This window comes from Balaenoptera musculus, chromosome 5 (genome assembly GCF_009873245.2).
Source record: "Balaenoptera musculus isolate JJ_BM4_2016_0621 chromosome 5, mBalMus1.pri.v3, whole genome shotgun sequence".
NCBI lineage: Eukaryota > Metazoa > Chordata > Mammalia > Artiodactyla > Balaenopteridae > Balaenoptera > Balaenoptera musculus.
The window spans coordinates 48,031,296-48,044,963 of NC_045789.1; the positions used below are offsets into that span (position 1 = coordinate 48,031,296).

The 13,668-nt window shown below is 47.1% G+C and overlaps 1 protein-coding gene across 1 annotated transcript; it reads right to left on the reverse strand.

Moving 5' to 3' along the window:
* Positions 1–2,405: 2,405 nt before the first annotated feature.
* STBD1 (starch binding domain 1) lies at positions 2,406–7,106 on the reverse strand. The gene is made up of 2 exons (XM_036852610.1): positions 6,861–7,106; positions 2,406–4,415 (listed from the first exon to the last, which is right to left on the reverse strand). The coding sequence occupies exons 1-2, from the start codon at positions 7,066–7,068 to the stop codon at positions 3,553–3,555; spliced, it is 1,071 nt and encodes a 356-aa protein (XP_036708505.1). The 5' UTR covers positions 7,069–7,106; the 3' UTR covers positions 2,406–3,552.
* Positions 7,107–13,668: the final 6,562 nt, after the last annotated feature.

Below are 13,668 nucleotides of genomic sequence, written 5' to 3' on the forward strand. Positions count from 1 at the left end.
TGCTTGATGATGCCCAATTAATTGTGGTGTTACTTATAATTAGTGCCCTGTGTACTGTTTTCTTTTTATGTGAAAATTTAATAAAAGATACCCTGTCCTGTAAACTCTATTTTGAAATAAACTAGTCTTGAGTGTGCTCTCAGTAAAACTTAAAAGCAGTACTAGCTAGATGCAAGAGTACCTTATAGGTGTTATTTTGTGCTAATACCAGTGTGTTGGAATAATCACGTGTTTTTTTGTTATCTTTAGTGGTGCTGAGGCAATAGTCTTCTTTTTTTTTCAGCTTAAAATGCTTCTTTCACATGAAATTGAAAGATGGGGTATAATGCCCAGAACAGGAGGACAAACTCCAAGGTACTGACCAGGATTCCTTCTGTGACCCTGAACTCCCTGTTTGTTCTGTCAATATCAGTGAATGTAATCACATAACTAAACATTGTGGCCCGTAATCAAAACTTTTAGAAAAGTTTCTTTTTACGTATTAATAACTAGGAAGCAAGAGAGAAAAAGTTTGTTATTCTTCAGCCAGTGGGTAACTTCTGCAGATTGAATGGATTCAGTCTGCCTCAATTAGAGTTTAATAAATTAGTGGGGTTTGTATGTGGAGTGTTTTCCAACACCAATAACCAATTCTCTGTGGATACCACCTGGGTGTCTATGAGTCAATTCCATTCTGACACTAACTACCTGGAGTTAGTGTCAGATTCTACAGATTTAAGGGCTCAGTCCCACGAGACTGCCCCTACTTCAGACACCAGTCACAAGTCCCGGGCCACCTATACTTTTTGACTGGCCATAAATTGGGGGTTCCCACATCCCCCTCTAAAGTTTCAATAATTTTCTAGAACTGATCATGGAATTCAGGAAAGTGCTTTACTTACTATTACAGTTTATTATAAAGGCTATAACTCAGGAACAGCCAAATGGAAGAGATGTACAGAGCAAGGTACGGGGTGGAGGTGTGGAGCTTCCACGCCCTCTCAGGGCTCCCGGCACCTTGTGTTCGCCAACCCAGAAGCTCATTAAATCTCACCATTTGAGACTTTATAGAGCTTCTTCTCCAGCCCCGCTCCCCATCCTGGAGATCGGAGTGTGGCGCTGGAAGTTGCAAGCCTCCGATCACTTGGTCTTTCCGGTGACCAGCCCCAGCCTGAGGCTATCTAGGGGGCCCATCTAAGTCACCTCACTACCAGAAGCTCATATCTGCATAACAAGATACTCCTATCTCTCAGGAAATTCCCAGGGTTTGAGGAGCTCTGTGCCAGGAACAAAGACCAAATATATTTGATACTACAGGATGTGAACCAAATAAAAGGAGACCAGAAGAACAGATACAAAAATGTTTCAATTGTGCCAAAGACAACAGGAACGGTGTCGCAGAAGCCAGCCTGTCCAGAAAGCCTGTACTCCCGTTCCATAGTACAGCTGTCACTGAGAAACTGCTGCCCGACTAGAGACTCTGTTTCCCAGCCCCACTTCCCCTCTCCCTACATGGGAACACCTGCCCAGTTCTCACTAATGGCACGTGGGCACAGCAGTTTGTAGCGCTTTCTGGCCCAAAGTTTTAGTGGGGTCTTTCCTTACTTTATTTCCCCTTCCACAGGCTGGTTACAGAGGACAGTGAGGTCCTAGGGGATGGAGGAGCCACAGGACAGGAGCCTGGGTGATGACCTGCAAGGAAAGCTGCCCTCCTGCCAGGAGCACCCACTGCTGTTTAGTGAGGGAGAAGTAAGCTGCTGTCATTGCAGCCTTCTTACACGCTGGGGTCTGTGACAGCGGGTGGCGCTCAGGGTAACCAGTGCAGATGACACGCTAAGTAGGACGTAAGTTACCACCACAGCCCTCATGCTTCTCCAAGCACATCCGATTTTAAATAACAAGTTTTAAAAATATAAAGTTTAGTATTATATGTTATCTCTTAAATCAGTTGGCTTTACTGAAAGATTTTTATTTCATCAGGTAATGATAAAATGGCTAATGACAGAACTCTAAACAGATTTTGACTGTAAATTGTTTTACCTTTAGTTTGACCTAATAGAAATGCTTGGACATTCTGTACAGTAATGGTAAATGCCTTCTGAAGACCTCACTGGTAGAATATAAAATTCATTGTGAAGTCTGTAGAAAATATATGTGAATTTAACACAAAAGTGCTATGAGCCAAAAACAGTTCTTAAAGCACTTTCTAACACTATTTTCAGTTGGGTTTAGGCTCTTTTCAGCAAAGACCATCTATAACCAGGATTAAACGTTGTTTTGCCAATAGATGTTACACTTATTAAAAGTTGTTTTAATATAGAATTAATTTTCAAGTACGGGCATGTATAATATCCCTCCAAACAAAGGTAAAGTTTTAAAAGAAATATTCTAAAACTTTTTCTCTAAAGGGAGAAGAACAGACTCTGTGCCTCTTGATATTTGCTTTATTTCTTTGTCATTAGTGGAGAAAATATTAGTATTTTATTTATTTTACATCTAAGCTATTATGGTACTAAGATTTATACAAATAATTCAGACATTTAATAAAGATGTTAAAACTCAGGTTTTATTATTTTTTTCAGTTATAATGGCAAAGTTTAAATGTTTATTTCTTCCCAGAGCAAAGATGTACTTCCGTATCACTCTCCTGTTATAATTTTGTTAGCTACTGGCATGAAGGGAGAGGGAAGAGGCTGAAATGACTGCTATGGGGCAGTCCATCTGTCAGCCCAGAGCTGCTGTGAGAGGAGGGGCCGTGGGGAGAGATGGTCCTGCAGGAGGCCCGTGAGGAAATGACGGGCATGTCCCACCCTGCAGTCCTGCGGGGCCTGTAGCTCCCAGCTCTCTAAGAGGTGTCATTCAGGCCACCTTGCTCAGCCCTATACCCTATCCCCCTTCCTGTTCTTTCCTCTTGGGCTGCTCCTGCTAACAGGCTCTGATTAGGCCCCTTGTTTGTATACCAGCCATTGATCATTAGGACAAAAACGTACTTGCTACCCTCAAACCATACATGGCAAGTAAAATCAAGCAAAAAACATTGGGAAGTCTTAATGCATTACCTTATATCCTGGCTAATCACATCTAGTGACCAGACATTTTCTAATCACAGCTCCATACGATGTTAACGATTTTTAAATATAAAGTGTGTATGATTAAAGAGAGCATTTCTCCAGCTGTACCAGTATGAAATCTTCTCCTTTTGAATAAGGCGTGTTTTACTTCCCTGGTTCAAGAATCACCCAAAGGCTCAAGCCTCAAGCCTCTGCAGCTGGTTAGTTTCTGTGCTCCGTGACCAGTGCACATCTGAAGTTTAGCCAAGCCCTCCTCAAGACCACCAAGCCCTAAAGTAACGATGGATCAGCATAAATCCATCCATCAGTGCCACAGGAAAAAAAGTCCATGCTCAATGGAAGCATTATCTACACATTAGACAAAAGCCACTAGCAAATCTGAAACAACTCTGATGGCTAGACTGGAAGTTTCACTTCCTTTATTTTAAATTATTCAGGGTGCTGCACAACCTTAGCCTCTTCCATGTTCTGCAATAGCCTCTTCGATGCTTTGCAAATTGAATCAGTGAATCCCCCACCACTTGTGAACCACTTTATCCTCGTGGCCAGTCTCTAAGAATCTATTGCTGCATTCTTCCCAACGGGTAACTTGCCCATTCTCTACTACCACAAACTTCCATTCCACCACTGCGTCTGCTGGCAGGGGCACAGAACGAGACCAGAGCCCATCCTTGCTACACTGGAGTGGGATGTAAGTGTTCCATCTCCCAAGACTCTCATGGTCTCCAGTTACTGCAAGGCATTGCACACCAGCGCTTGTGATATAGTGGACCTGGAACCTGACGCTAACCTGATGAGACTCTGAAGACACTGCTCCTGCCCTTTTTGGTTTCACATCCACTTCCTGACCTCTTGCTTCCACAAGACTGCTTCTGTCATAGTCCTTTCCCTGCTTAGAGCTTAACACTGGAGACTCAAGACTGCCACCCAAGCCAACATCGCCCCAAGATGAGTGCCGGGACACCATCTCCCAGTCCACGTGGTCAGCCCGGGCCCGACTGTCCGACTGTGCAAGGCTCACTTCTTCTTTCGCTCTGTCCAGGAGCAGGTTGCTAGAAGGCAACTTCTCTGCCAGACATGGAGCTGCTTTAGCACTTTTCTCTTGGCCTTTTTGGAATCCCCATTCTCCTACAGGAGATCCAACGCTTTCGTTTCTTGAAACGTCAGAGTCACTTCTAGAGTTACCAGTCTCAGAGGTAGCTGGAGATTGTGTGTCTGGAAATTGTCCAGAAGGAACATGCGCTCTTGAATTGTCACGGTTACTGCCTTCTCCAGAAGGACTCTGCAGTCTCCATGCTGCTTCCTGCAGGTCACCGGGGCCTTTAGTCTTAGAAACCAAACATCCATTGCTTTCTTGAAGATGCTCTAAAAAACAAAAGGAAAAGTGTAATAGTGCTGTGCAGTTTATGTGAGAAAAAAGTAAGTTAGGCTGAGAAAATAGTTTTAGTTTTTAAAGACTTTGCTGCTAATCTATCTGCAGTTCACAAAACTTGTCTCTATTAAAATCAAGTACTTAATTACCTGGTGTGTTCCCAACTGTGCTCTAAGAATATACAGGCATATCCAGTAATAAAAGGCACATCCAGGAGTGTCAGTATACCAGCACAAGAGTGTAAGCGAGGTGGCAAGCTGTAGAGGCAGAAGTGTAACCCTGTCATGGTCCTGGATCTCTGCCGTCCAGGCCATACTGGCATGCAACCAAGTCAAGTTGTTTGGCTGCCATCATCAAAAAATGTCCAGCCTGTGTGACGAAGAGCTGCACGGTTACCCTGCAAACCAGATGAGTACACTTGTACTCCCAGGAACTGCGTGCAGGTCAGGGATTGACTCTCACAGATGCGGGCAGGTCAGCAGCAGCTGTCACTGTGGGAGAATACAAAGGACAGCAGTGCATGGCTGGGCAAGAGTTGGGGGTGAGGGTGGGGAGGAGGGCTGGATTCGCCTTGCACACCCCATGTGCATTAGGAACCTCTTCGACAAAACACAGGCATCTTATGTCCCCTCCCATTGCATACTTTAAAAATATAATTTCTTGGGACTTCCCTGGTGGCACAGTGGTTAAGAATCCGCCTGCCAACGCAGGGGACACGGATTCGATCCCTGGTCCGGGAAGATCCCACGTGCCACGGAGCAACTAAACCCGTGTGCCACAACTACGGAGCCTGCGCTCTAGAGCCCGGGAGCCACAACTACTGAGCCGGTGCTCTGCAATAAGAGAAGCCACCGCAATGAGAAGCCCGCGCACAGCAGTGAAGAGTAGCCCCCGCTCGCCGCAACTAGAGAAAGCCCGCGCGAAGCAACGAAGACCCAACGCAGCCAAAAATAAATTAATTAAATAAATAAAAATATATTTTCTTAAGACTACACAACCCAAGCTCCCTAAAGACTCAGTTTCCTTCTTGGCCACCTCATTGATAGTCCAAATAGCTCCCTACAACAGGGGTCCCCAACCCCCCGGCCAAACCGGTAGGTAGCGGTCAGTCCTCTGCCCGTTGGGAACCCGCGGCACAGCAGGAGGTGAGAGTCGGGGAGCAAGCGAAGCTGCCTCTGCCGCTCCCCATCGCTCGCATTACCGCCTGCACCACCCTCCCACTCCACCCCCTTCCGTGGAAAAATTGTCTTCCACGAAACCTGTCCCTGGTGCCAAAAAGGTTGGGGATCGCTGCCCTACAAGATCTTACTCTCCAAAACCATACAATCAGCATATGGGGATTGGGGGGGGGATGGCGGTGGGAAGAGGGTGGTCTTGTTTAATTTTGTCTCTTTTTAATGGTGGTGTTGGAAGTGAGACGTCAACAAATATTACTCTGAATTCCCAATCTTTCGACCTGAAACATGAGTTAGGCTTTCAGGAAAAGAAGATAAATGAGCTCTCTGCAGGAGAGGCACAGGGGCAGATTTTCAAGTGGCTACACATGAACCGCCACTCCACTAAAGTTTACCGATGTCATTTTCACCACTAGGCTGGAGTCCAGGCATGGGCAGCTTGCCAAGGGAGGGCGCTGGAAGGTAAGGTTCTCTGCCAGTGCTCTTACTTTGCCTAGTACACAGGGTCTAAAATACAGAGATGGAAACCTAGACGTCAATTGTACTCATCCGAGTAGCATGAGGTGTCTCTTCCCTGGGGTTTCAGACAACCGTGCACTGTTTGGGTGAGCGTGGGGGAGGGCCGACAGCTCCGAAATGGGCGGCCACTGAGCAGCCCCAGGGCTTCAGCCGAAGCCTTCAGGGCCACAGTCCAACCTGAACTTTGCCTCCCCGACAGAAGCGTCCAGATAGCGGGGGCTGCTCGCTGCGCCGGTGTTCCCAAACACGGCTCTTCCATGGGGTGAGGGATGGGAGGACATGAGGCTATGGGATTGGGACCGAGACAGTGTACCTGCTCGGACAGAAATTGGAGAGGGTCGTGGGATCTCCGAACCCTAAGCACCCCTTTCCGAAGGCCCGGAAGGGGCGCCGCCGCTGCAGCCGCCCGCACTGCGCCAAGCGCCGCCAAGCGGAGGAGCCCATCCCCGCTGGAAGAGCAGGGGCAGGTCCTCAGGGGCGGGCGCCGAGGGCAGCGACTCAGAGGGGCGCGGACCTGGGACAAACCGCCTGGGCATCCCCAGGGCCTCGGTGTAGGGCGAGAACCCCACCCGGCGCGTGCGCACCAGCAGGGGAAAATGCGAGCCGCGGGGAGGGTCCTGCCCGGGTTAGGAGAAGCTAGCCCTCGGGAAACCTCCAGGTGGATTTCCGCCCCCTGCCCCCTCCCGCGGGTAACTTCAGAGCCCCCCGGCAGATATGCCCTCGAGACACAGGGAGGAAGAATACCTGGTTTGGTGACCAGCTCCCGCCTAGAAGGTCCAGGGCTCAGTCCGCCGCCACCACCCTGATCGCCTCCCGGAGCCGCAGCCTCCCCTGGAGAGGCGTCTTTCCCCTGCTCCGCATCCCCCTCCTTTCCCGTGTCCCGCAGCAGCCAAACGAAAAGCGCTCCGGCCAGACCCCCTCCGACCAGCAGGGCGGACCAGACGGCGCCCATGACTGAGAGGCCGCAGCTGCGGGAGACGACGGCGACCGAGACGGGGGCTCAGGTCACGCAGGCAGAGCCACACCTACCCAGCCCGCTGCAGCCTTTTACGGTCCCCAGTGGCGGGCGCTCCCGCGCGGGGCCCAGCCCTCCGCGACCAAAACTCAACTTTCCCAGCCCCGCCCAACTCCCCGCCCCGGGGCTGCAGCCCCATGTTCCGGCAAGGCGGACACGCGAGCGCCCTCCTTCTCCAACATTTTCCCTTCTCGACCCCGCCAGTCGCCGGCGGCGGGGAGCACCCGGCGCAGGGTTCCAAATGCGTCCCGCGCGCGTTAAGAGTCCAAGGGCGCACGGCTCCCGCGCGCAAACCCGCCGCCTTCGTTTCCTGCTCCGGCTGCAGCTCAGGTCCAGCCCTGCGTGGGACAGCGCCGGCCACCTCGGCGCCTCCTCCCCACAAACACTCAGTAGCAGTGCGAGCTTCTGGCTAGACGCGGAAGAGGCCGTGGTGCATCTGCGACACGCGAGGTTGCGGCGAGAGCGGGGGCGGGGCGGGAGAGGCAGCCGGCCCGGGTGGGTAGACCCGCACAGCCGGCGCGTTGGAAGCTCCATTCCTCCGCCAGTTAGCTGCGCTTAACCTCCCCAAGCCTCCGCCTCCCCGCCTGTAGAAGGAAACGATTGGACTGAGATCCATCCATCTGTAAATGCCAATCACCTTAACCGCCTCCAGTCGTTGCTGAGGGTGCGCGCCCTCCTGACGGGGCTGGATGTCGTGCAGACGCGAGCTCCTCCGGATGGGTTATTAATAAAAAATTGCAACCGTCTTTGTTAAGTGCTGTCGGTGTGCCAGGTGTTTAAGGTATGCATTTAATTTGATCCTCACAAAACAACAACAACAACAACCTGGGAACTAAGAATTATACACATTTCTTTCTAAATTCACTCCTCTGCTGATCTGATGGCTTTACGCACCAACTTCAAGCTAACGGTTCCCATGTTTGTATCTGCAGGGTGAGCCTTTTCCTTGACCTACACGCTCCCACATCCAACTGCTAAGACCACAGCTGGAATGATTACTAAAATGGCTCCTCAGGTAAAACAAATCGTTCCAACGTGCCCCGGGCTCGAGCCTTGTTTGCAGAGTCAGGTACAGAAAGCAGTGGGAGAAGCTGGAGGGGCTGGGGACAGTGAGGGTGTCGCTCAGCAGAGATTCGTGGATAGAGGGCTGAGAAAAAGTGGTTGCATTCGGCCTGTAAGAGGTCCTTGGTGACTCTGCAGTGTTTGGGGGGTGGGAGCTCGCTTTGGAAGGCTGAGCAGTGAACGCGGTGAAGGCTGTGAAGAAGGCGGACGTGGAGGCAGCCCTCTCCAGAGAAACTTGGAGGCAAAGGGTAGGAGAGGAATCGAAGTGTCGCCTGAGAAGAGAACAAGGCCTAAGGGAAGCTCTTTCAGACCGAGAGACACGTGGGCACGTTTGTTCAGTTTGTCGGCAGAAGAGAGCCAGCCGAGACCTGGAGGAAGATGTGAGGAGGACGGGAAATCCTGGACGGGGATTCCGCGGGAGGGAGGAAGTGGTGGGTCAAGAACACCAGTGGGAGGGATGGCCTCGGAGGAAAGGAGAGGAGGAAACAGGCGTGGAAAAAGAAAAGAAGGCACAAAAGAAACATTTTGAGATACACAGGGGCCCCGTGAGTGAGGTTAGCTATCAGCTGAGTGAGAGAAAGGAAATCCAGGTGAGCTTTTAAGGAAAGCAGAGCAGGTAGGAAGGAAATGGCCGCTGGGGGAAGAAGTTGCCTTGGGAAGTCCTGTGGGTCCTTCCATCACAGGCCGGTTGCATTGCTCCCTTTCTGCCTTTCCCAGTACCCGCGCCAACATTCACACCCCACCTCACCTGTCCAGACCTTACCATCCTCCCGCACCTCCCTCCCCTCTGGCTGTGATCCACTCTGCAACCACTCCTGATTTAATCCTCCTAAAGCACAGCCCGGGGTAGGGCATCTCCTCTGTCTACCAGACTAAATCCAACCCCATTTTAGCCTTCAAGGTCTCCCTGACACAACCCAACAACCTCTCCAGGCCTTTCTCTTATCGTTTACCTGAACTCCAGCCAAATGGGGGTCTCTCCCGCGGGAGCCTTCTCTCATTGGTTTAGACGTTTCCCAAAAGCCACTTCCTTCCATGAACTTTTCCCCAGCCCCCAATCCCACTCTTAGCCCCCAGCCCTCAAACTGATATGCCATTCTTTTCTTTGAACTCTGATTACGTACTGTAACTCTGTTAGAGCAAAATACAAGGTTTTCTCTTATGGTATAATTATTGTTGTAGTTTATCTCATCCCCATATTAGATCATAAATCCCTTGAGGGCCAGAGTTTGTTTATTCTTTGTATTCCCCAGAATACAGAGTTTGTTATGTAATAGGCCTTTTTATTGTCTTTGTTCATTGAATACCTAATATATACTGGCCCTAAGCTAAGTGCTTTATGAGGATTATCTCCTGTTAAATTCCTGAGAGGAGTAATCTGCCCAAGGTCGTACAGCTGGTGAGTGACCAAGCTGGGATTTGAACCCAGTGTTCTGACCTCCCAGGACTCCTGCTTGAAACTCTAGCTGCACTGAATCCTAATGCTTTTAAACCATGTCCAAATTTCAAAGCATACATTTTAGAAGTGAGTGTGCAAATCTGGATGTGTGATACCAGCGTATCCCTCTGGTAGTATTCCAACATTTACGGTGAATTTCAGCCTTGCTCTTGGTTTGTAATTCCTCTCTCTGCAAGCCCTCACCTCATTAGGGAAATGTACTCACCACCAGCACCTGTCTGTTGCTGTCAAGCCTCTGGCTCCTGCTACTCCACGTAATGTTAACCACAAGTCAAGCCTTCTGCAAAGCCGTCACATTGGAGCTGCCCAGTTTCATATTTCATAGGGACATTTTCTAAGTGCAACTGTTTGCAAACCTCTGACTCATCTTAGTTCCAGAATAGACTCCAGGCTGAGATCTCTTACGCTGAATGATGAAACCTTTAGAGCAAAGGCAAATCTATGTCAGGAGAACAAGTTCACTATGTAGAGAAGAATAAAGTTAGATTACTACTTTGTACCACATAAAACGGTGGACTCCGGATAGAATAAAGTCCTGAATGTAAATGGTCAAACTATTACTAATAGAACAAAATCCAAGAGACTCTCATTGTGATATTGCATAATGTAAGAGGCCAAAAGATTTCTTGACTTCATCAAAATAAGGCTATCTCATCAGTGAGGCTGCTATAGACAAAGTTAGCAGGTAGATCCAGATGGGGAGCAGATTTTCGTGTTGTTAAAACTGACAAGGCACTAATATGTAGATATAGGATGAACTCATACAAACTGATCCAAAAAAAAAAAAAACAAAACCTGACACGAGATCCAGTATAAAATGAACAAGGGATGCTTCTCCCCAGTGCCTGGAACATAATAGGCACTCAGGGTAATTTTTAGTTGAATAAATGACTAGCAAAAGATGCAAAAATGCTCAAATTCACTGGTAGTTAGATAAATGCAAATTAAAACAAGGATGTTACACCATTTTACATCTACCAGAAAGGCAAATATTAGAAAGATGCAATGCTGCTGATGGGAGAGTAAACCGGTACAAACAATCTGGAGAACAATCTGGAAGAATTTTGTGAAATTAAGTATGCGTATACCCCATGACCCAGCAATCCCACTCCTGAACATGTATGGCCAAGAGATTGCACAAGACTGTAAGGGGGCACATAGTGTTATTTGGGATAACCGAAAGTTCAAGGCCACCTGGCTGCCCATTGTGGGCAAATAATAAGTAAAATATGGTGGATGCCGATGAAATGCTATGAAGTAGTTACGACAATGAACTTGATCTACACACAGCAATGTAATTAAATCTTAAATACATATTGGTGACTAAAAGGTAAACTAATATCTCGCAAGTTGCACAGTGCGGCCAAAAAAAAAAGAGAGAGAGAGATTTGTGGGTTTGGCTCTTGAATAATGATGTGGACCATCTAAGATTCACCGGAGACCTGTAAAGTTTTTTGAAGAACTATAGTGCAATAAACACTGCCAGCTTGGACTAAAATGGGGGTTGTCTAGAAAGAGGATAAGTGTATTTTGCATATGAGAGCGACATAAATAATTTGTGGCTGAAAGACAGACTGCGCTGGTCTTATACTATGGCCACAAATTATTTGATATTCTTCCCTTCGAAGGAAATTTGGAGGAGTTCAGTTCTCCTCTTCTTGAAGGTGTGCTGTACTTAGCCACTTACTTCTAATGAATAGAATATGGCAGAAGTGGTGATGTGTGATTTCCAAGACTAGGTTATAAAAGGCATTGTGCTTCCTCCTTGCCTTCTCTTGGATCACATGCTATAGGACCGACTTTTTCAACCTCAGCACTATTGATATTTTAGACAGGATTATTCTTTGTTGTGAGGGGCTGCCTGTGCATTATGGGATGTTTAGCAGCTCCCTGGCCTCTACTCACTCAAAATTCCCAGAAATTGAATTGTTGTGTCAAAGGCTATATACATATGTACATATGTACACACACATACACACACAAAGTTGCTTATTTATTCTGTTTTGTTTTTTTTTTAAGGCTTTGGATAGCCAAATTGCCCTTCAAAAAGTCTGTATCTTTTCCCACTTTCACAAGTTGAATATATGCACCTTTTTCTTAGTATTTTTGCCAATATTAGTTTTGTCTTAAAAAAAATCTTTGCCAATTTGATAGGCAAAAATTGATACCTTGTTTTAATTTTTTTTTTATTGGTGACCTTGACCATTTAAGAAATGATTTGGGTCTGTTGTACTTTTTTATGACTTAGGCCATTTTTTTCCTGCAGCATGAGCAAAAACATAGAACCTACTTTCTATGCGAGCAGAGCAGGTGGCACTGTACATTCAGGTGTGGAGGACTGGAGAAGCCCTGCTTCCCTCGCCACCCCTCCGAGGCAGGAGCCCACTGTAGGAAATTCTTCCTTTAGAAATTCATTCCTTTGGTTCGTTCTCCCTCTAGATTTTAAAATATCAAGCAAATCCACTCTAAGATATTGGCGACACATCAACTTTCTTTTTGACACATTTTAACAGTTACCAATACTTACAGTGCCATGGTTGGGTAGGTGGGTGGGATCGGGAAGCAGTTAAAGACTAATACTGAAAAGAGGAAGAAGACAAGAAACAGGGGATAATGGTCACCTCAAACTTTGCCCTCGTCATAGTTTTGCTTAGGTATGTCCTTTTCTAGTCTACCTCACTCTCTCCCAAGAAGATAACTGTCAATTCTTAAAAAATTTTTTTTCAGGAAACTTACCTCTTATGTTTTGGTGCTTCATCATTCCTGATATTCATCCACTCATTCAATAAATGCATAGTTTGAGCCCCAACTATGTAGGACTCTAGGCACTCTGCAGGACACTAGGAAAAACCTATACATGCCCTGCCCTCATGAGCTTATACTCTAGTGAGGGAAACACACCATTAACAAGTAATCAAAGAAGATAACATGATGAATGATGGGCAATATAACGGCTATCAGGGAGGTGCCAGAACTGAGAATAATCTGCAGCAGCTCTGCTGGCCTGTTGGTGCAGGAGTGGTGCAGGCATGACTTTGGAGGGGGAGGTTGAGAAAGAATTCTGACCTACATTCACTTCAGTAACAGTTTGCTCTCATATGCAAAATACACTTAGCCCCTTTCTAGACAACCCCCATTTTAGTCCAAGCTGGCAGTGTTTATTGCATTATAGTTCTTCAAAAAACTTTGCAGGTCTCCTGTGAATCTTAGATGGTCCACATCATTATTCAAGAGCCAAAACCACAAATCTCTTTTATTTGGGGCCACAGCTTACGGGATCTTAGCTCCCCAGCCAGGGATCGAACCTGGGCCCTGGGCAGTGGAAGCACAGAGTCCTAACCACTGGACCGCCAGGGAATTCCCCACAAGTATCTTGAAGATAAGCCCTTCTCTACCTTGAGAATATGCTGAAGAACAACATCCTCCAGTTTCTTAGACGCTCTATTGTTTGACTAAAACTGTGAGGCACACTTTAAAACTTTCAGTAGAAGTTTTGTCCGCCTGAATGTACTCTGAAGCGTCATCTTTGAACTTTCTGAGGTCTTAACAAGGGATTTAACAATTACATCCTTGGATTCATCTTTAGACCATGTTTTCTTGGCATGTCCTTTTGGATTTGATCTTTGCTACAAATCATTTCTTAATTTAAACATCATTTGTCATCTGAGAGGCTAGGAGTTTACAAAACCATCAAGTCCTGGTTGCTTTTGATTAAACTGTCCTTTTGGCTTATTGATCTTCTCTTGCATTTTACTATAAGCAGCAAGAAACCAGGAGGTACGTTCAACACTCTGTATAAAAATCTCCTTAGTTACATCACCAGTTCATTAGGTAGTTTTTCTACTTTCCATGTTACTTCAGGTGACAGTATGGATAAACTTCCTGCTACTACATAACAAGGAGACCACTTCTCCCAATTTCCAATTGCATTTACCTCATTTTCCTGCAAGCCTTCACCCACAGTCTCTTCACAGTCTATGAGACTTCTGCCAACAGTTTCTTCAAAGTTCTTCCAG